General features: G+C 38.4%; 1 protein-coding gene across 1 annotated transcript; it reads left to right on the plus strand.

Moving 5' to 3' along the window:
- Positions 1-2,883: 2,883 nt before the first annotated feature.
- Positions 2,884-20,159, plus strand: LOC127846711 (proteasome subunit beta type-5-like). Its single transcript, XM_052378212.1, has 7 exons — positions 2,884-3,051; positions 6,900-7,044; positions 7,855-7,966; positions 14,203-14,302; positions 15,582-15,611; positions 17,984-18,188; positions 19,422-20,159. The coding sequence occupies exons 1-7, from the start codon at positions 2,887-2,889 to the stop codon at positions 19,514-19,516; spliced, it is 852 nt and encodes a 283-aa protein (XP_052234172.1). The 5' UTR covers positions 2,884-2,886; the 3' UTR covers positions 19,517-20,159.
- The last annotated feature ends 4,038 nt before the right edge of the window (positions 20,160-24,197 follow it).

The raw sequence follows: 24,197 nt of genomic DNA on the forward strand, positions 1-24,197 counted from the left end.
ATTTTGCCCATGTTTGCATGTTCTAACCAAGTTTTATTATTATGTCTCAATTACTTTTCGAACAATGTGGAGTTTTACTACTTTTTAGTGTACTTTTATTGTCACCTGACATAAAAAGTCGTTATTACGAAATAAAGATAATAAAGCCACCGACTTACAACGGTCATATCAAAGCATTCGTGTAGTGTGTACATGTATAATGTTTTACAAACAATAATAAATGATAATATGTGGGAGTCTGATGGCGTTGGTGACCGAAAAAAATAAAGCAATTTATTGTTATTACAGCCGACCGCAATACTTTAAAACGTTGTACTTGTTGCCAAGTCGCGATTGTGAAATGTTTTTAAATACTTTACGCACGATTTCGCTCCTCATCGGAGCTTATTTGCTCGAACAGTAAAGAAATCTTGGCAGTAACACGTATATCAATATTATTCCCATAACGAACCAAAAGGCCGAATACCTCACACACGTTATTTAATTCATATACTATTATATTGGTTTCATTAAAATTGTTAAATAATTATTTTCGTTATCATTGGATTCCTTGGAAACTACCCACGCGGAAAGCATATTTCACACTCGTGACTTCTAAGACCTGTTATTGTGGTCGGTACCTTAAAAACTTGTCATGGCGGAAGTAAACACATGCTTGAAATCAAAGCTCTCATTTAGCTCACTATATTAATAGTTTACATCGTTCTACAGTCTCTTTAAACACTGTAAACTAAATATCTCGGCTTTGTAGCTTGATATTAACATGACGAACAACCCACTCATTACATTACAGTATCAAAAGTGTACTACAACTTATACGCATGACAAATTGCAATATGTACTCAACCCTTGCACATACAATTGGTCGTGTATTCACTGCACATGACGCCGCACGGTCGCCGTGTAACAAACGCATTTGTCTTGCAGCAAACTATGATTTTGTTTTTCTTATTAATATCTGGTACGAGAACGTTTTCATATAAAATAGAGAATATTCGTCCGATTCGGTCGATTATCGATTTTAATTCAAGAGTGAGCATGGAAAATAATATTTTCACGGGTGAAAATAATATATTTTTTATTATCAAGAGTGAATTAAAATCGATATTAGATCGAAACCAACCAATTTTCGTTTTAATTTTCGAATATTTTCACAGTTCATATACATTGTTAAAGAGTTTAACTTAAGAATTTGGCCGATATAATGACGTTATTTCGTAAAAAATGACGTTCATTTCACAGTAAACGATAATTTTCACTGTTAATTTTCACTGTTTGAAACAGTGAAATTATCAGTTTTAATTTACTGACATTTCTCTATAAACCACCGGTAAGCTTAAAATAAAACTTGGTAACTTTTTATAAAACTTGATATTCTGAAGAAATAAGAGTGCTATGCGCGATCCTTTTTTCACTGAATGTCAATGGACTCGTCACTGTTACTAAAAAGAAAACTTATTTAAATATTGTTATTACTCAAAAAGATCATCTAGGATATGACTTTGAAATTCGGCATACATTTAGTTGTATAGGTTAGCCATATATCGGTGTGTCAGTTCATTCCTCTGCTCATCTGTGCATCTGTCTGCCTATCAATAAAACTGAAATAACTTGAGGATACAACTGGATCCTACGATTTTCGATAATTAACTGAGTACACATTGTATTGTATACTTATAAAGGGTAATGTGATGTATTTATTTGACTAGAGGTTAAATGTCAGTCTGCTTGTAATTCCTCGCAAAATGAAATGATTACGATGTTTGAAATGCATATTGAAAGTGAATAACGGTTCAATTATACAGCATTACCCGTAATGCCTGCGAATGTAAAATGGCAGGTAGACGAACTACTTTTGTCTACTGAGTAGTAATACATCGTCTTGTTCATGTGCAATTCGTCACATATGAATGAATGAAATACAAATACATGCAAAAATATTATAAAAATATTATATTGCGCTTCACAAACACTGCACATTGGTTATCCGTGAAAAAGATTGAACAAATGAGTTTTATGTCTTGATCTAAAACAGCCCTCATTGTCAATGATTTTTAAGTGGCTTGGTAGATTGTTCCACCACTTCGGGCCAACAACAGCTGAAGATCTATCCGCCATCTTAGTTCGCCTCCTGGGAATGACAAGATTACAGTCACTTTGTGATCGAAGTCTATACCGACTGCTTGCTTGGACAAACATTTCTTGCAAGTAAGCAGGAGCATAACCATGGACAAAAAGAAAGACCATAACCAGGACTTTTTACATGATTCTAGCTTTTACTGGTAGGCAGTGGAGTTGTTTCAAGAGTTCAGTACTTGGTTGATCAAATGACGCATTCAGGACCACCCTTGTGTCATGATTTTGAGTCCCTTGAAGCTTTTGAATTTGGTAAGCTGGTAGATCGGTGAATAAACCATTGCAAAAGTCAATATGGGAGTGTACAAGACCATGCACTGACACCTCCGCTGACTTCTGTGTCAAATGCCTGCGTATAGCTTTTAAATTACGCAGGCATTATGAATGGGAATATTACCCATGGAAGAAGAAGCAACCACCTGTACTCCACCTATTATGGATAGGACAACACCTGAATGAAAGAGTATCACCCGGGCCCGGGGGATTTGGACAAGTACAGCAATCAACAAAGTCTGGTGAGTCATAACGTAGATTTAGATAAACAGTGACTTTTCATTACTTGAAAATTACATGTGATAATTATCAAACTTGGTAAACAACTGCATGGTGACTGTTTAAAATAGTATACTACCGTTCCGAATATGCATTTTATAAAACTATTTCAAAATACTCATTTATGCACAAAAAGTGCTATATAAAAGCTACAACATCTTTCAAAGGCACCGGTTTTAAAGAGGCCGTTTTGACTTTATGAGCACAAAACTTAACAAAATGGCGCTGGCCGATGTTTGTGGATTTCGTGATCACTCGTTTCAGTCTAGTCTTTTCGCAGGGCGACACATTGCCGGGCCTAACGAACTATTCAGAGATGTAGAAGTAGCATCAACTCAGTTTTCTATGCCGTATAACTTTGATGTAAGCGTACACTTTTTGACGGTTTCACTTTCAAAAAAATGCAAATCACACCGTAAAATAGTGGGTGGGGTAATGATACCGGTGTTGGTGATCGTTAGTATTTAGTTGCAATGTATTAACAATACAAGAACTTGGTGATAAATTAATAATAATAAAATCATATGAATTCGATTACGTACACTAACAAATATATCAATTAGAATTAATTTTTTGTTTAAATAATAAAAGGATGGAAATTATATTTAAAATTAAATGTATCTTAGACTAAGAGACATTGGCGAGATTGCACTTTACCAGAACGCAGTTGTTTACCACTATCTACAGATCGGGAGTTTGGGGCGGTAGCCCCCGATAGAAAAAAAATATATAGGATAAAAAGGATTATCAGATGTTGATGGTTAGGGTACGCTTTACCGTTCCTTTCGACATACCGGTAAAGTGCAATTGCTTCAGGACATTAATTTGACCTATTTGGCATTAAAAGCACATGCCATCGACCCTGAGCTATCAAAGTCTAAGAAAAGGCTCAGGTAAACTGTCTATTCAAAAGGATGGGACCAGGGTCTTCCCCAGGCCATTTAAGCGCCCCTTGCCGGGGCGCTTGAATTTCAAAATCAGAGTCCCCGGGGCGCTTTAAATTTTCCGATCAGTGTATTCTTCAGTAAAATAAAGTGGAGATTGTCCAAAAAAATCAAGGTTTCCCTATCAGTGTATCAATATTCCCTGTTTTAAAAGAGCACTCGGTACCTACTTTCACAAGTAATCGCCATAAACACCACATGGGGTAATGGATAATCCACTGATAAGAGAATAGCATGACGCGCGTATCGATTATTCTAGCCACATTACACGGTCATTTAAATGCTGACAAGGATGTATCTGGTAACTTTCCAGTCGTCAAACTGTGAAGTTCATCGTCCAATCGGTAACACGAATGCTTATGAGGGCGGGGTTAACTATCGACCATTATTTTTGATTGACGTCGGGCATGAAGTAAGAGTTTATCGCAGCTTGATTAGAAAGAAGTTGTACCATTTGAGTAATATAAACCGGTAATTAGTACAGTACAGAACATTAAAGACGGTTTCGGGCATCATCATCACACCTTTTTACTGTAAACAAGTGTTACCTATGACTCAAAATTAATACGAGAAATTAATTGCAAGTGGTAAACAATTAATTATTATAGCGAGTAAGTTGTGCAAATGACTCCCGGTTACAATTATGTGATAACAATTTATTTAATTCCAGTACATGTATATTTCAACATGTCCATATATAGAACTGATTAACCTCGTTTTTCTGACATTTATTCGACACGTAATGCGCTTTAACAAATTTTCGTTGAATAAATTACGCACACTTGTAAATGTTTCGTCCGATAATCGATAGTTAGAAGACTGATGATGGCAACCGGCCGTGATCCTCGTGGACAACGTGAATTTCATGCATAATTCCGTCAAAACATTTATTCGACTCGTAAAGTGTTTAAACAAATTATCGTTGAATTTATAACGCAACGGTTAATATTTGTTGAAATCTCAAATGGGAATAATTAAATTTGTAATCCGAAACCCATTCCCGTAAGTCGATGTTAACGCGTTTTTAATCCGAAACACACTTCCGAATGTAAATGTTACCGCAACGTTAAATATTTTTGCTTCAAATTAGCAGTGCAAATTTTATTTTGTGTTGAATCTTTTTCTCAATTAAAAAGAGCGCGAAAATTATGCAGCATGTACAACGTCGCGTCTATTGCATACAAATGGCGTGTATTGAGCGTTTTAACAAGCACACAACAGGTCAGGGGATTGACGCATATTCAGGCGCAAGATTTCATTAAATCTATAAATAGTCACTTAAAAAATGGCAAGGTTTGTGTTAAAGAAATAACTGAAAGCTTTAATCGTAAATATTTACCAGAAAGAGATTGATAAAAACGGAATAAACGGGATTATCGGATAATAAATAGAAACTTGAAAAATAGTAAGTATACAGTAATAGAGTCGGGTTGAAACGGATGTATTGGGGAATCGTTCGAGTCGGGATTTTACTATCTGTGCGGAAAAGTTTTTAAACAATTAAAAAAAAAAAATTTTTTAAATGACTGGGGGAATTTTTTGAAGAGTCATAGCGCACCAAATGACGTCTTTTGACGCTGTTTTTCTTTGATTTATAACATACCACAGAACGTGAACTGACACGTAAAATTTAAAAAAAAATCAACGTATGGAGGGGACACCCCTCCAGAACCCATCCCCGATCGGCCCCGGGGCGCCTGAAAAAAATCCTGGGGAAGGCACTGGATGGGACCAATGCCATGCATTCCAATTTCAGCTGGACAGTCCCACTTTTGAGCTGTTTGTCCCACTAGAAGACAATATGTCATGATATTGATGTGAAAATACTGAGCTCAGGCCGGGGATTGAACCCACGACCTCCAGAGTGGTAGTCCGACACTTAAACCACGTCGCTAAAGAGCTAGCCCAACATCATGGCTGTTGGAAGTGACATTACTTTTACTACACTCCTCCCCCTTTTAATGTTTCATGCCCAGACACGCCCGCTACAGCATGTCTTGCTTCCGTATGGCCCTACCAGAAACCAAAACAGCTCAGACCGACTCCCGCATTCACAGTACCTTTTTACCTCGTCGCCATTAATGTGAAAATACTGAGCTCGGGCCGGATTGAACCCACGACCTCCAGAGTGGTAGTCTGACACTTTAACCACGTCGCTCAAGAGCTAGCCCAACAGCAAGGCTGTTGGAAGTTACCTTACTTTTACTACAATATTAACAAAAAAAACGTTGGCTATTGTTAACTTAAAAATAAACCATGCAAGCTCTGTTTTGTTCAAACTTACATTAACAGACTTGCCATAGCTGACCTCTTTATTGGCCACAATAATTAACAATTATGGATGTACCAGTGTTGTTGTTAACACCTTATCTGTGATTTATTAGCAAATTAGGGATTTGATCATGAATTAAAATGAGTTTATGACAATTAATTGCTATCAAAATATTTATTTGTATGGCATAAAAGCTAATTGCATTCATGTTTTATCAAGCACAAAGGTACTCTTATACTACTCGAGGTATAAACACCTTAACATGTATGCATCCACAAACAAAAGTCTGTTAGATCCCTAAAATTCCATTCTCGGATCAGTGTTTTTTTTCATTCAAAATTGGGTCAGGTAATCGTTCATCTCCCATCCATATAAGTTCAACCTTAGTAAATATAATACTGGACACACTTGTATCCTCAATTTTGAAGCATATTTTAGCAAAACAACAACAACACTAATTTCCCAATGTTAGTCAAAACGCCGCGAATTTTCCCAATCAAAAGGGACCCGGCCCCATTCCCAAAACAGTGAAAAATACACTGCGGATACTTATTCAACAGTTTTGTATGAAAAAGCTTCATTCAGCAATTTTTTAGCCCTATAGGGAAAAGTACCAGTACCAGCTATATTGGGGAAAATGTGTGATTAAAAAAAAGAAATTTGTACAATTTGCGGCGTGAAGTGTGCAGATTGGGAAAATAGTGTGTTTTTTGCTCCTAAATACTTTAAAATTGATAACTAAGAATTGTCAAGTTGTCAATATTATATTTACTTAGGTTCAAGTCATAGAGCTGCATAGGGAACTAACTAAAAAAAAACTATTATTAAGTTTTATGTTTTAAATTATTTGTTTAAACCTTCAGTTGGGATTTTTTTTTTACAGCAATTGGCAATTTGTAGTTTTTGCTATTTGGGAAAGTGTCATCTCCCGATACTTTATAAAGAAAGAAAAAAATCGCTGTCATTGAAATGTAACAGTAAGTTTGTGTTTTCAGCCTGTAGAGAATCTCCAGCAGTTTCAAGACAAAGACAGTAAAGTGAAGATCCACTTTGACCATGGTACCACCACCCTGGCCTTCAAGTTTCAGCATGGAGTTGTGGTGGCTGTAGATTCTAGGGCTACTGCAGGACCTTATATCGGTATGAGGAATCCACTTTTTTATGCAATTATTTTTGCATTTTTTTCACTTTTGAGTCCTTCATTTTATCTGCCTTCAGTGTTCTACATTAAAAAAATTTAGTAACCAGTTATATTAATCAATGTGGTCGTTATTAACAACTGGTCGCTATTCACAGGCGGTCGCTATTCACAGGCGGTCGCTCGGGCAGGTTGGACTGTATTTATATGTTACTATATTTATTCTATAATTTTCATACTCTTCTGGTTTCCAGCTTCTCAGACTGTACAAAATTATAGAGATCAACCCCTATCTACTGGGAACCTGGCTATATTTATTGTCCCCTACCGGTTTCACGGGAGGGGACTTATGGTTTGCACTCTGTGCATCTGTCTGTGAGTCTGTCTGTCACACTTTTCTGGATCCTGTGATAACTTTAAAAGTTCTTCATATTTTTTCATGAAACTTGAAACATGGATAGATGGCAATATGGACAATATGCACTTCATTTTGTTCCTACATAAAAAAATCTGGTTGCAACAAATAGACTAGAAATACTGCTGAAAATTATGGTTTTCTGGATCCTGCGATAACTTTAAAAGTTCTTCATACTTTTTCATGAAACTTGAAACGTGAATAAATGGCAATATGGACATTATGCACATCATTTCATTGTGTTCCTACGTCAAAAAATATGGTTGCTATGGCAACAAAATTTATATTTTAAAAAAAATCTGAAAATGGTGGAATTTCTGAAAATGATGGAGCCGGTAGGGGACATATATTGTTTGGCAACAGTCTTGTTCTATTATTTTTATTATTTGGTTTTCAGCCTCTCAGACTGTGAAGAAAGTAATAGAAATCAATCCGTATCTGCTGGGAACCATGGCAGGTGGTGCTGCAGACTGCTCCTACTGGGAAAGAGTTCTTGCTAAACAGTGCAGGTAAAGTAGTTCTTGCTAAACAGTGCAGGTAAAGTAGTTCTTGCTAAACAGTGCAGGTAAAGTAGTTCTTGCTAAACAGTGCAGGTACAGTACAGGCAACGTGTACTTTGACAAACGCCACTCGTTGCAGTGTTCATTTTACGGTGTTCGCTTACCAAACGACCCCCGCGATGGGTGTTCAAATAAAATATTTGCGGGGGCCGTTTTCCATAAGGTGGACACCGCGAATCACCGCGGACCCATAATATCTACCGCAGTGTTCATCGTGTTCGCTAGAAATAAATTATTGAACATTAACATAGGTCGGTACCAATTTGCAGAAAGAATCTACCGTGCGTTTGAATGTTATAGGTGTCGTTTGGTGTCTAAAAAATTAACGAAATTACGAACAATCACAATGGATTACCGCATACATGCAAAAATTCCCGTCTCTGTCCATTACCCGATAATCCCGAGATTTCCGATTTCATGCAAATTCTGGTCAATGTTGACGATAAAAGTGTGATAGAAATGCAAAAATCACAAACGTTCGCCATATCTCTAAACTATCAAATGAATTGCTGCATATGTTTCTATTTAAAGATTTGATGAAATAAGCGCCCAATCAGAACAGGTTATTTTAACATTCGTAAATCACCTGACGCCAAGTGTGCGCGTTCTGTAGAGTTCATGTTCTGTTACAAATTGTAGCCACAAATAAATACATGTATATATGCCCATGATATTTTCATTTTCTTTGTTCTAAACCATAAAAAGCGCGCAAAAATTGGCGTGGGTGTATTTATTTTTGACACAAAATCTTCGTAGCGCTGACAACATTGGGATCTTTTAATTTCAATTTAAAGTTTCGTAGTAAATTTCTTCTCAAGTACCAGAGTAGCTCGCGAATGATTTGGAATTGACATTTCATCTGAATAAAATAAAAATCAAACACGCTGTAACACGCTATATATAGATTTCATGCAACATGCACAAGTCATTTTCTGGAAATCGGGAAAAATGAAACCCAATTTTGTGAAAACAAAAAGGGCAATTGCATTGATTAATACCATAAAAGTTAATGGTATTGATCATCTCAACACTTAGTTTTAGTTTCCGACTTAACGTACTGCCCGAGTTTAAGTACACATAAAAAATGTGCACATAATATCTACATGTACATGAAGTATATGATTTTATTTTGTACATGTACATTTAAAACGTGTGAATGACCCTCGCAGAAAGGTGTTTACGGTGGCTGCGCAGCATCGCGGTGATCACGGGTGTTCCTGTTAAGGAAAGCGTGCAATCGCCGCAATTTCGGGTGTTCGCCGAACACCGCGGTCAGTAGCGTGTCCGCCCCCCGCGAAATGTCACCCATCGGGAAAATTGAACACCGCGGACACGTGTTTTTGTCAAAGTACACATTGCCTGTACTGTAAAGTACTCTCGCTCTTGGTAGACTGGGCCGGGAGAGAGTTCTTGCTAAACAGTGCAGGTAAAGTACTCTCACTCTGGGTAGACTGGGCCGGGAGAGAGTTCTAGCTAAACAGTGCAGGTAAAGTACTCTCACTCTGGGTAGACTGGGCCGGGAGAGAGTTCTAGCTAAACAGTGCAGGTAAAGGACTCTCACTCTGAGTAGACTGGGCCGGGAGAGAGTTCTAGCTAAACAGTGCAGGTAAAGATCTCTCACTCTGAGTAGACTGGGCCGGGAGAGAGTTCTAGCTAAACAGTGCAGGTAAAGTAGTTCTTGCTAAACAGTGCAGGTAAAGTACTCTCACTCTGGGTAGATTGGGCCGGGAGAGAGTTCTAGCTAAACAGTGCAGGTAAAGGACTCTCACTCTGAGTAGACTGGGCCGGGAGAGAGTTCTTGCTAAACAGTGCAGGTAAAGTACTCTCACTCTTGGTAGACTGGGCCGGGAGAGAGTTCTAGCTAAACAGTGCAGGTAAAGGACTCTCACTCTGAGTAGACTGGGCCGGGAGAGAGTTCTTGCTAAACAGTGCAGGTAAAGTACTCTCACTCTTGGTAGACTGGGCCAAGAGAGAGTTCTTGCTAAACAGTGCAGGTAAAGTACTCTCACTCTTGGTAGACTGGGCCGGGAGAGAGTTCTAGCTAAACAGTGCAGGTAAAGGACTCTCACTCTGGGTAGACTGGGCCGGGAGAGAGTTCTAGCTAAACAGTGCAGGTAAAGGACTCTCACTCTGGGTAGACTGGGCCGGGAGAGAGTTCTAGCTAAACAGTGCAGGTAAAGTACTCTAGCTCTGGGTAGACTGGGCCTGGAGAGAGTTCTAGCTAAACAGTGCAGGTAAAGTACTCTCACTCTGGGTAGACTGGGCCGGGAGAGAGTTCTTGCTAAACAGTGCAGGTAAAGTACTCTCGCTCTGGGTAGACTGGGCCGGGAGAGAGTTCTAGCTAAACAGTGCAGGTAAAGTACTCTCACTCTCAGTAGACTGGGCCGGGAGAGAGTTCTAGCTAAGCAGTGCAGGTAAAGGACTCTCACTCTGGGTAGACTGGGCCGGGAGAGAGTTCTAGCTAAACAGTGCAGGTAAAGATCTCTCACTCTGGGTAGACTGGGCCGGGAGAGAGTTCTAGCTAAACAGTGCAGGTAAAGTACTCTCACTCTGAGTAGACTGGGCCGGGAGAGAGTTCTAGCTAAACAGTGCAGGTAAAGTACTCTCGCTCTGGGTAGACTGGGCCGGGAGAGAGTTCTAGCTAAACAGTGCAGGTAAAGTACTCTCGCTCTGGGTAGACATTGCTGGGAGAGATTTAGCTAAACAGTGCAGGTAAAGATCTCTCACTCTGGGTAGACTGGGCCGGGAGAGAGTTCTAGCTAAACAGTGCAGGTAAAGATCTTTCGCTCTGGGTAGACTGGGCCGGGAGAGAGTTCTAGCTAAACAGTGCAGGTAAAGGACTCTCGCTTTGGGTAGACTGGGCCGGGAGAGAGTTCTAGCTAAACAGTGCAGGTAAAGGACTCTCGCTTTGGGTAGACTGGGCCGGGAGATAGTTCTAGCTAAACAGTGCAGGTAAAGTACTCTCGCTCTGGGTAGACTGGGCCGGGAGGGAGTTCTAGCTAAACAGTGCAGGTAAAGATCTCTCACTCTGGGTAGACTGGGCAGAGAGAGAGTTCTAGCTAAACAGTGCAGGTAAAGGACTCTCGCTTTGGGTAGACTGGGCCGGGAGAGAGTTCTAGCTAAACAGCGCAGGTAAAGTACTCTCGCTCTGGGATGACTGGGCCGGGAGAGAGTTCTTGCTAAACAGTGCAGGTAAAGGACTCTCGCTTTGGGTAGACTGGGCCGGGAGAGAGTTCTTGCTAAACAGTGCAGGAAAAGAGTTCTTGCTAAACAGTGCAGGTAAAGATCTCTCACTCTGGGTAGACTGGGCCGGGAGAGAGTTCTAGCTAAACAGTGCAGGTAAAGGACTCTCGCTTTGGGTAGACTTGGCCGGGAGAGAGTTCTAGCTAAACAGTGCAGGTAAAGTACTCTCGCTCTGGGTAGACTGGGCCGGGAGAGAGTTCTAGCTAAACAGTGCAGGTAAAGGACTCTCGCTTTGGGTAGACTGGGCCGGGAGAGAGTTCTAGCTTAACAGTGCAGGTAAAGGACTCTCACTTTGGGTAGACTGGGCCGGGAGAGAGTTCTATCTAAACTGTGCAGGTAAAGGACTTTGGCTTTGGGTAGACTGGGCCGGAAGAGAGTTCTAGCTAAACAGTGCAGGTAAAGTACTCTCGCTCTGGGTAGACTGGGCCGGGAGATAGTTCTAGCTAAACAGTGCAGGTAAAGATCTCTCCCTCTGGGTAGACTGGGCCGGGAGAGAGTTCTAGCTAAACAGTGCAGGTAAAGATCTCTCACTCTGGGTAGACTGGGCCGGGAGAGAGTTCTAGCTAAACAGTGCAGGTAAAGATCTCTCACTCTGGGTAGACTGGGCCGGGAGAGAGTTCTAGCTAAACAGTGCAGGTAAAGGACTCTTACTCTGGGTAGACTGGGCCGGGAGAGAGTTCTTGCTAAACAGTGCAGGTAAAGGACTCTCACTCTGGGTAGACTGGGCTTAACCCTTTGCATGCTTGGAAATTTGTTGTCTGCTTAAATGTCGTCTGCGGAATTTCTAAAATTAGCATTTTCTTTGATTTTTTTCAAAGAATACTATCAGAATAGCAAACAGTTTGGATCCTGAGAACGTGGCGTCACATCTTGATCCAAACTATTTGCAAAGGCCTTCAAAATTCGGTTCCCGCACTGAAAGAGTTAATGCATGTGCGTAAAGTGTCATCTCAGATTACCTTGTGCAGTCTGCACCGTATATTTGGGGACGATGCATTCCACCTATACTGGATTTGTATTTACAAAATACTTTCTGTTTTATTTTGAATTCTGTATAAGTAGAAAGTGTTGTCCCTTATCCTGTGCAGACTACACAGGCTATTCTGAGTCTACACTACATACTTACATTGACTCTTTCAGTGCGGGAACCAAATTTTGAAGGTCTTTGCAAACAGTTTGGATCCAGATGAGACGCCACAAAACGTGGCGTCTCATCAGGATCCAAACTGTTTGCTATTCTGATAGTATTCTTTGAAAAAAATCTAAGAAAATGCTAATTTTAGAAATTCAGCAGACAACATTTTAGCAGACGCCAAATTTCCCAGCATGCAAAGGGTTAAGCCCCACTTTCCCAGGGCAGGGATCAAATATGAAGTCATATCAGTATGGGCTGTGCCTGGGAAAGCTGGAAATGCACCAGTGTTGTTTTTTTCGTTCAAATTTATGATTATTTCAGTACAATAATGGCATTTTCTTGGTATTTCCTGCAAATCCTTTAAAATACTTAAGCAAGATTTAGTGGTCTTATTGGCATAAAGAGTCGCTCCTGACCAGACCGCACTAATTCCAGACCTGCCCTTGCATTAGTGCATTCTTGTCTGGTGCCATCCGGTTCACTTTAGTCACAGCAAGATGTAGTGGTCTTTGTCTACTTGAATTGAATAAATAAGTATAGCGTTGTGTTTTACATTTTAATGTCGTCCTTTCTCAATCATAACAATATATTAACTGAAACAACAATGACAAGATGACGTGCATGTATATGACGTTATTCGGTGGCGTCACACGACGGCGCGCTAAATTCCCAACAGTCTTATTGGTGTAAAGAGAAGTTCCTGACCAGACTGCACTAATGCACAATACCCATATTCTCATAACGCAGATCATTTAACCACATTCTAAATCAGTGATTTTTTTTGCTTTAATTTGTTACAGCCTGTGCCTTTTGAATTGGGAAAATTAGCGCGATAAACCGTGAAATTGGGAAAAATAGCGCGATAAACCATGAAATTGGGAAAAATTAAGCATTATAAATAGGATTATAAGTAACAGAAGTGATATTGTTTTTAAGTGCATGTTCAGGGAGTTTTCTAGAAAAGGAGTCTGGTCAAATTGGTTTTTTTTTTAATCAATAAAAGTGGCACGTTTGGGAATGATTTATGGACAAAAATGACTAAATTCAAGTTATATATTTTGTAAGATGTTTAAAAAATAAAGTTGAGACCTAGATTTAAGAAATCATAATTAAGTTATATGAGACTTCTTTGTAAAAAAAAAAAAAAAAAATTTTTTTTTTTTTTTTTTTTTTTTTGAAGTTGGGCTTTTTTTGGGAAATTTTGGTCAGAATTTTGGGAAAAAACGCGTATTTTTGCGATTGGGAAGCAGCCGAAATTCGGCTGTAAATTTGAGCAAAAAAAATCACTGTAAATGAAATATGTATTTTATATAATAAAAAATGTATAAAATTGCATAGTATAACTAAAAATGTATACTAAGAAACATTAACTAAGAATTAAACTACACAATGTAGTGTGCACAAACATAATAACTTGTTGCTTCAGTATTAAGACCTCTTAAAATTACATCAGACCCCTACAGATTTAAAGCACAGGTCATTAGACTCCTGGCGACCGCTTCAATCAACATCGTAGTACACATTTACGATACGATACATTTTTCAAAGAAACATAATTGCTAAGGTCCATATCATATGATTATAAATTTTCAGTACTCATTAATCATGACGAGCTAGTTCGTCTACTTATTATGATTACAAAATTCTCTCGTAAGTTAAAATTGTTGTACGATCGTTTATGAAACGGCGCCCTGGTTTTAAAAACCTATTGAAATGTCAGGTCTTATTGGCTTACAGAGCAGCTCCTGACCGACCGCACTAATTCATAAGCAGCCCATCTAACCCCATGCTTTCTCCTCTGACACAGGATCTATGAGCTGCGTAACAAGGAGAGGATTTCTGTGGCAGCTGCCTCAAAACTGCTCGCCAACATGGTCTACAACTACAAAGGCATGGGGCTGTCTATGGTAGGTAGCCAACATGGTCTACAACTACAAAGGCATGGGGCTGTCTATGGTAGGTAGCCAACATGGTCTACAACTACAAAGGCATGGGGCTGTCTATGGTAGGTAGCCAACATGGTCTACAACTACAAAGGCATGGGGCTGTCTATGGTAGGTAGCCAACATGGTCTACAACTACAAAGGCATGGGGCTGTCTATGGTAGGTAGCCAACATGGTCTACAACTACAAAGGCATGGGGCTGTCTATGGTAGGTCTCTTTCACCATTTTGGGAATGTGAAATTGGCCTAGCATCTTCACCAACCCATTCCTAGACTTTCTTAGACTTAAGAATTAAAAATAGATGTAATTACAAGTAAAATACGTCCATTCAAATATATACAGACTACAACTGGAGATTATGTCCTGAAAATAATGGTCTACATCAGAGCTCTCTCTCTCTGGCTCAAAATTTTCTATAGCCAAAATGACCTTTTTATGTCTGAATTCTTATTATTTTGGATATTATATGGGTGATAATGTAGAAAACCTTATTGCCAAATGGAATTTTGTGAAGCTAAATTTCCTTAATTCGAGCCATTGGCTAAATTGACGAATGGCAGAGTAAGCCCTGTACATGAAGAATGGTGTAGATAGAGGCAGTTAACCCTTTGCATGCTGGGAAATTTGTCGTCTGCTAAAATGTCGTCTGTTGAATTTCTAAAATTAGCATTTTCTTCGATTTTTTTCAAAGAATACTATCAGAATAGCAAACAGATTGGATCCAGATGAGACGCCACGTTCTGTGGCGTCTCCTCTGGATCTAAACTGTTTGCAAAGGCCTTCAAAATTCGGTTCCCGCACTGAAAGAGTTAATGTCAAGTTTGACTCAAAATTAAAGCAATTCTTGAATTTTCCAATTTAAAGAATATGCTATTAATGTAAACTTAAGTCTAAGAATTGTTCAGTGAATATGACCTTATACCTGTGAAACTAAAAATTTAAGCATCAATTAACTTTAAATTTTGGAAAAAAAAGTATTAGGGCTTGATTTATAACTTTTGAATAATTATTTATCAAATAAGACAGAAAATGCTAAACTTATTAAAGAGCTGAATATGGAAATGTACAAAATGTTGATTTTTTTTTAACATAAAAAATTTGGAAAAGTTCAATCTGGAGGGGAATTTTTGTGGGTCATTCTGGATTATATTCCTTTTGCGATTTTGTAAAAGGGCTAAATTTTGTCCAGAATTTTACCAAACAAACCTTTTTACTAACTGATTTTTTTTCTTCATTCACAGGGAACAATGATTGCAGGATGGGACAAAAAGGTAAGAGTCCTTCATAGTGTTTATGATGCTCCCCCCCAAAAAAAATAAATTGGGGGGAGCATATAGTCGCCGCTTCCTCTGTCCGTGTGTCCATCCGTCCGTGCGCAATATTTGTCCGGGCTATTTCTCAGCAACTAATGACCGGAATTCAATTTAACTTTATAGGAAGCTTTACTTACTAGAGGAGATGTGCATATTATCAGGGGATTCTGGTCGGATGATTTTTCACAGAGTTATGGCCCTTTGAAATTTTCCATTGACTGTACATATAGTGCAATTCTTGTCCGGGCTATTTCTCAGCAACTAATGACCGGAACAATGAAGCTTTATGGGAAGCTTAACTACCAAGAGGAGATGTACATATTATCAGCCGGTTCTTGTCGGTTGATTTTCCCCAGAGTTGAGCCCTTTGAAATTTTCTATAAACTGTACATATAGTGCACTTCTTGTCCGGGCTATTTCTTCCCAACTACTGACTGGACTTCAATGAAGCTTTATGGGAAGCTTAACTACCTTGAGGAGATGCGCATGTTATAAGGGGGTTGTGGTTAGATGAGTTATGGCTGTTTGAAATTTTTAAGTTGCTAAACCATCCATCGTATTATTTTGTCCAAAGTTATGCCCCTCCAGACGTTTCCTTTAATCTGAATATATAGTTCAATATTGTGACCAAAAAACACTTTGGGGAGCATCACCCATATCGACGGTTTCTTGTTATGTTAAAGGGGCATACTGCCATTATTCATATACATATAACATATAAATGTTGACATGTTTTAAAGTGTGCACATTCCTTCTATTCATAGTCATCTTCTGACACTGATGTAATTAATATTGATGACATTTTTGAGACAGAAATTTAAAAAAAAATCTCTTTTTTTTTCGTTTACATGCCTTAAGTCATAGATTGGATAAATTTTGTATTATTATAAAAATATTTCTTTTATTAAGTATTTACAAAGACAATACATACGTGTTAAGCAACAAATGCAGCTTTGTTTACATTTAGAATATTTAGGAAAGTATTATACTTTGTTGACTGCCAAATGCCCTTTTAACTAAACAACCATTTTGCAATATAACATGTTTACTATGCCTAACACAAATATGTTACTTATTTGCATAATATGTTACAAAAGTAGCAAGATTGTGTAACCCTCTTTCAAAGTTATTTAGATCATTATGTACAGTGTTTAATATTGAGGTCCGTAAGTTAAAAGTAAATTTTGAAATAAAGTTTTTACAGGTTATGTCAGATGTTTAAACTTAACTGCTGACCATTGTTATGTCTGTAACAGTTGCACTCCCTGTCTGTCTCTCTGTTTCTGTCCATCCGTGCATAGTTTCCTGTCTCAGCCAAAACTGGGCATATTGATGGATTTTGAAGTAACTTTCGGCAAATGTCCACCACCATAAGATGTTGTGTTGTATATGACATTCGCCTCCCTACCTTGAAGGATTTACTTAACTTTAACAAATATAGCTTAATCAGGAGATGAACAAAATGTTGAAATATTGTAAATAAATTAATTACAATGGTGTTGTTGTTTTTTTGTGGAAACCTTCAATTGGGAATTTAAGGCCGAGAAAATATGAAATTTTTATGTCCCCCACTATAGTAGTGGGGGACATATTGTTTTTGCCCTGTCTGTTGGTCTGTCTGTTGGTCTGTTTGCGCCAACTTTAACATTTTGCAATAACTTTTGCTATATTGAAGATAGCAACTTCATATTTGGCATGCATGTGTATCTCATGAAGCTGCACATTTTGAGTGGTGAAAGGTCAAGGTCAGAGGTCAAATATATATGGCCAAAATCGCTCATTTTATGATTACTTTTGCAATATTGAAGATGGCAACTTGATATTTTGGCATGCATGTGTATCTCATGGAGCTGCACATTTTGAGTGGTGAAAGGTCAAGGTCATCCTTCAAGGTCAGAGGTCAAATATATGTGGCCCAAATCGCTCATTTTATAAATACTTTTGCAATATTTAAGATAGCAACTTGATATTTGGCATGCATGTGCATCTCATGGAGCTGCACATTTTGAGTGGTGAAAGGTCAAGGTCATCCTTCAAGGTCAGAGGTCAAATATATGTGGCCCAAATTGCTTATTTTATGAATACTTTTGCAATATTGAATATAGCAACTTGATATTTGGCATGCATGTGTATCTCATGGAGCTGCACATTTTGAGTGGTGAAAGGTCAAGGTCATCCTTCACAAGGTCAAGGTCATCCTTCAAAGTCAAACGTCATGTAGGGGGACATTGTGTTTCACAAACGCATCTTGTTGAGATTGGGAATTGTGTAGAATTTCAGCCCTATTTTGAGCTTAAAAATGCTGCTACAGTGCATAAATGTACTTGTAGGGACCAGGCCTGTTCTACGTGGACAGTGATGGAGAGAGGCTCACCAACAACTTGTTCTCGGTCGGCTCAGGCTCGGTGTACGCCTACGGTGTGCTGGACAGCGGCTACAGGTGGGACCTGCCAGTGGCTGAGGCACTGGATCTGGGTCAGCGTGCCATCTACCACGCCACCTTCAGGGACGCTTACAGCGGTGGTGTCGTCAACTGTAAGTTGGTTTCATAAGAGCTTTGTTCTGGGAAAACAGGGCTTAATGCAGGCTAATCAGGGACGACACTTTCTGTTTCTTTGTTTGAAGGAAGTCTCTTAAGAAAAATCCAGTTGAGGCAAAAAGTGTCGTCCCAGATTAGCCTGTGCAACTGCATATCTGGGACAACACTTTACACTCATACATTAAACCCAGTTATCCCAGATCGCGGCACATAATAAAAGAGGTGGCTATAGATCATTAGTGTCTTGTTCTGAAAAAATTGGGCTTAATGCATTTGCGTAAAGTGCCGTCCCAGATAAGCCTGTGCAGTCCGCACAGGCTAATCAGGGACGACACTTTCCGCTTAAACTAGATTTTCGGTAAAGATGGACTTCCTTTAAACGAAAAATACCATTAAAGTGGAAAGTGTCTTCCCTGAATAGCCTGTGCGGACTGCACAGGCTAATCTGGGACGGCACTTTAATGCACATGCATTAAGCTCAGTTTTATCAGAACAAGACACATTAGATGGGTCCTGTCAGTGGGGGAAGCAATGGATCTGGGTAAGCGCACCATTTACCACTCCACCTTCAAGACCTTTACAGTGGCGATGTTGTCAACTGTAAGTTGCAGGGAATTAAATACTGGTTGCCTGTTTCCCTGGGACTAGTGGATGTCGACCAGGGCAAATGGCTTACAGTGGTGGTGTGGTCAACTGAAAGTTGGTTTCATGATAACAGATGGCAAAATCTACAGTGGTTGTTGTCTGAGTATTTGTGAAGCTTTCGCCATCAGTACAACAGTGAGGTTGAAAAATTGTGATTACTTTTTTCGGAAGTAGACAAGTAGTCACAGGTAAAGGTAACAAGACATTTAACATGAACTCTGTTTTAAGAGAATGCTTTAAACAAATACCCGGTATGAAAAGAGCTGTGAACAGCTCTGCTTTTTAAAGATCTGATGCTGGGCTAAAGGACAAAACATGCACAAAAAACAACTTACTTTGTTGAATTAAGGACAAGCAAATCTACATTGTAATCGATTTTTTGTGGCCTAATACAACCTCTAGGTAAAAACTGGGTAATTAGCAAAAAAAATTAATGTGTACTGGAAAAATTCCATGACAGCGGAAAGTGGCGTCCCTGATAATTTTGTGTGGACTGCAAATCTGGCATTACACTGTTTTCGCATGCATTAAGACCAGTTTTCTGAGTATGTGGCTTTTATTTTGAACTGACTTCCATTTTGCAGTGTACCACATGAAGGAGACAGGCTGGGAGTTCATCTCCAGAACAGACACTGCAGAGCTTCATTACAGATTCCAGGATGAAAAACTGAAGAAATAACATCACTGGACTAGCCTATATATGAACTGTCTAGATTGGTTGGAAAAGTTGACCTTTCTGAATTGTTTTAATGAGTACACAGTGTCGCTTTTCTGAGTATGTTTAAAATGTAGAACTTTCTGAATTGGATTCCAAAAGCAAAACTTTCTCAATCTGAAATGGTTTCAAAAAGTAGAAATTTCTGAACTGGTTTAAAAAGTGGAACTTTCTGAATTTTAATAAGTAGAATATGTTTAAAAAGTCAATTATATCAATCCACTGTGATCACAAAAGAGGCTGATTTGTTACATTTGCTACTGAGTTTTCTAGTAAAGAATTTATTGTTTTTTGAGCTGCTAAACACAAACTCAGATTGAAATATTGGTGTTACTAGCACGTCAAATGAAAACTTTTTAAGTATGTTGTCAGCAACTTTGTTCTCATTCTGTTTCATTAACAGTTGTTTTTGAAAATGTCTAATATGTATTACTATGTGTGAGTTAAACGGTTATAAAAATGCCTATTAGAGTCAATCTACATCGGAACGTCTTGAAGTAGTAAATAGTTTTAGAAACAAGTGCTATTAAAATACTGTCATTGTTTCATCAACTTCATCCCGTTTGCGGTCTCTATTTATCTTGTGTAAATAAAATTCACAACATGAGTTTGCTTTGTTTTGTTAAATCATTAATTGGCCGTGCTCTTAGAAAAGGGGTTAACTGCATGTTCGTAAATCGTCGTCCCAATTTAGCCTGTGCAATCATAGACGACACTCTCCGCTTTTATGATTTTTTTTCGTTTCAAGATAATCTCTTGTTAGCAAAAATCGTCTTTAGACGGAAAGTGTCGTTTGAGATTAGCCTGTTCAGTCCACACAGGCTAATCATGGGCGACACTTTACGCATATGATGCATTTAACCCATTTTTCACAGAGTACAGTTAATTTATAATTGTTGGCATAAAATTGCTTTGTGTTTGTTCAAAAATGACTCTTGGGACTCAGAAATTGGTTGATTTCTAACTTTGAAGAAGAAAATAAGGAAAGTGCGACGGTCAATTTCCGCCGTGATTGTGTCGAGTTTGTGTATCGGTCAACCCACAAATCGACGGAAATTTATGTCCCATCCAATAATGATTATTGTACAGTTTTCTAAATCAAAGTTATAATAATGAAACTTCAGAACTATCATCAGCACATATACTTTATTGGCCAAAAAATGCGCCTAAATTGATAGTTATCCACTTAATGGCGAGCTTTTGTGATCACCCTTTGTCTGTTGTGCCTTGTGTGTCTTCAACATTTGCCTTGTTAATATTAGAGGCCAGATTTATTGTCGGATCTTCATGAAACTTGGTCAGAACATTTGTTTTAATGATATCTTAGATGAGTTTGAAAATGGTTCTTGTCTGTTATAAAACATGGCTGCCAGGGGCAGGGCATTTCTCTTTATATGGCTATAATAAAACCTTGTTAAAGTCACAGTTATAGTGCAATTTTCATAAAACTTGGTCAGAACATTTGTTCTAATGATATCTTTAGCTGCAAATAACAGATCAGTTTCCGCACAAGCTTATCAGGGTCGGCACTTTCCGCTTGTATGGTGTGGTCCGTTTACAGGAAGTATATACTAGCGAAAATCCGATAGAGGCGGAAAGTTTCGTCCGTGATTAGCTTGTGCGGACTACACATGCTAATGTGGGACGAAACTGCGCACATGCATTAAGCCCAGTTTTTCCAGAACGATTTTCAAATATTAGAGTAAAACTCACCGCCATGACGTCATGATTAGCGCACGTGATGTTTGCAGTATATTGTTGCGCTCTTATTATCTGGGGGACATATTGTTTTTGCCCTGTCTTTTGGTTGGTTTGTTGATTTGCGTCAAACTTTAACATTGGCAATAACTTTTGCAATATTGAAGATAGCAACTTGATATTTGGCATAGATTTGTATCTCATGGAGCTGCACATTTTGAGTGGTGAAGGGTCAAGGTCATCCTTCAATGTCAAAGGTCGAATATATGGGGGGGGGGGCATAGCGTTTCACACACACATCTTGTTAAAACTAAATCGAAGGACGACCGTTTGTGAGTTGATGATTTAAAATACTGTCGGACTACCGTAAATTGTTTGCTTGTGGTGAATGCCTAAAATAAAATGTGTTATAAAACAGAGTTAAATGTGAGAAGGTCCATTTATCGAAGCGATCATTCATGTATATGAATAGGTGTTTGTCATGGACCGTTTATACAACACCTTTGTTGACGATCAAACGACTGGTCCAGGATTTTATTTACATATACGTGGTTATCGGTTGCGTATACAAAAAAATCGTGGTCGAACTTACTTTAAAGTAATAATATCGTATCTGTGTTGACAGTTATTGAAAAATTGATATGATTTTACCCCCACCTTCGTCTATTTATTAAAGAGCTCTTTGTGTAAAATAGATTTAACTTTTCCAAAGGTACTTTGTGCCGCACTCTGGGATAAACAGGCTTACTGCTGGTCGATTGGTCATTGTCGGCTCGGGTACTACTTACATGTACCCCGGGAACTCTTAAATATACTTAAATGTACCCCGGGTACGGTAAATATACTAATACGTACCCGGGGATTTTAACGCTAAATCTGTCGTTGTCGGCCATTTTTTAAATTAATTATGTTCACCTTTATGTTAATTTTCTATATTATTGAAACTCATACTCAACAAGCATATTGATGCAGTTTTTTTAAGAGAAGTTTGTTTAAGATTAACAATATCGTTTTCCGTTAACTACTAGCGCGTTTTACGAAATTGGATTTTGGGCGGAAATACAACTCGGGTACGGTCTAATATCGACCGGGTACGGTTAAGTATATTTACCGTACCCGGGGTACATGTAAGTATATTTAAGAGTATCCGGGGTACATGTAAGTAGTACCCGAGCCGACAATGACCAATCGATCCTAACTGCTTGTGCGTAAATTGTCGTCTAAGATTGAGCACGTGCAGTCCGCACAGGCTTACAGGGACGACACTTGCGCGTTAATGGTGTTTTCGTTGCTGGGAAGAGTGGTTTAGTGGTATGTTTCTGGTCTAGGAATCGGAAGATCCGAACCCCGATCAGACCACATGATTGTTCAGAGCAAAAATTGCATCCCACGCTTGCTCCTCTGCAACGAGGTGTATTATGGGTACGTGTGAGGGAAATAGGCCAATGTTCTGTGGCTGCATCCTGCGCCGAATGTAATTGGACGACTTATATCTCAGTGATCGAGGGGTAAATGTCTGCTCAAGATATCATTAATATCATACTTTAAGCCAATCCTTTAACATTTTCTTTTTTTCTCGTTAAAATGACGTCTCTTTTTAACGAAGATCCAATTTTTATGCGGACACTTTCCGTCCCTGATTAGCCTGTGCGGACTACACAGCGTAGTTCATCAAATCTCTCCCTCCGTGCTTGGATGTGACTTATACCGCCGAGCATAGATAATTAAATTCCCGTCGTGAATGCAAATCACATTTTGATGATTAAGATGAAAATATTTAAAAAAAAAACATGAAATCCATTAATAAGATAAGTAAAATTTGAATCAATCAACATCACGTCTTTTAAAATAAAAATACACAAGAAACCACAAGAAAGTTGGGTTGAATTTTTTCGGGTACTACTTACATGTACCCCGGGAACTCTTAAATATACTTAAATGTACCCCGGGTAAGGTAAATATACTAATATGTACCCGGGGATTTTAACGCTAAATCTGTCGTTGTCGGCTATTTTTTAAATTAATTATGTTCACATTTATGTTAATTTTCTATATTATTGAAACTCATACTCAACAAGCATATTGATGCAGTTTTTTTTAAAGAGAAGTTTGTTGAAGATTAACAATATCGTTTTCCGTTTACTACTAGCGCGTTTTACGACATTGGATTTTGGGCGGAAATACAACTCCAGCATATTTTACAGTGAGTCACACATGCAAAATAAGATTGGCATAACTTAACATAAATATGCACATGTTAAATAATTTTTTAACAATGGGAATACCTAGGTTTTTTAATGAACCTAAATCATACAAGAGTTCCTTAAATGCTGAGTAAAACATATGTTACAGTTTCTAATTTTAAAAGTAATTGACGTTCAATTGAACATTGGTGTGAACAATAAAAGAATAAATACGATTTGAATTCCACATACTATATTTGTTTTAAACAAGCAATTCACAAACCAAAATGAGATCACCAACACAAAAGTTTACAAAACACTGGTACGCACTATGGCAAAATGATTCTTATATCATTAAAGAATGTTACTTATTTTTGAGTTATCGTTGTATATTAGCCAATTAACAACTCTTTCGTTCTAGTGCGTGGTTTGAATTACCTCGCACATAAATACCAAATCGTTTTTATTCACCAATAAACAACGACATATCCATTTTTAGAACACATACATGTTATTGACAGGGTTAAATTACCAAACATCATCAAAGGCAAAGGTGTCAACAAATAACCATGAAAACAGTGTACACCTTTACTGCTGCTGTCCCCGGAAATAACACCTGGTGATTGTGAAAAAAGGTCATACAACGCATATTTACCCAAAATCGTGATTTCCGTAAGTTTAATTAATATTTTTAATGCTTGCATGTTTTCAAATTAATCAGCCCGCAACGAAAACGGCCGCCATTTTGGAAACGTGTTATAGTG

This window comes from Dreissena polymorpha, chromosome 9 (assembly GCF_020536995.1).
Source record: "Dreissena polymorpha isolate Duluth1 chromosome 9, UMN_Dpol_1.0, whole genome shotgun sequence".
Lineage (NCBI taxonomy): Eukaryota > Metazoa > Mollusca > Bivalvia > Myida > Dreissenidae > Dreissena > Dreissena polymorpha.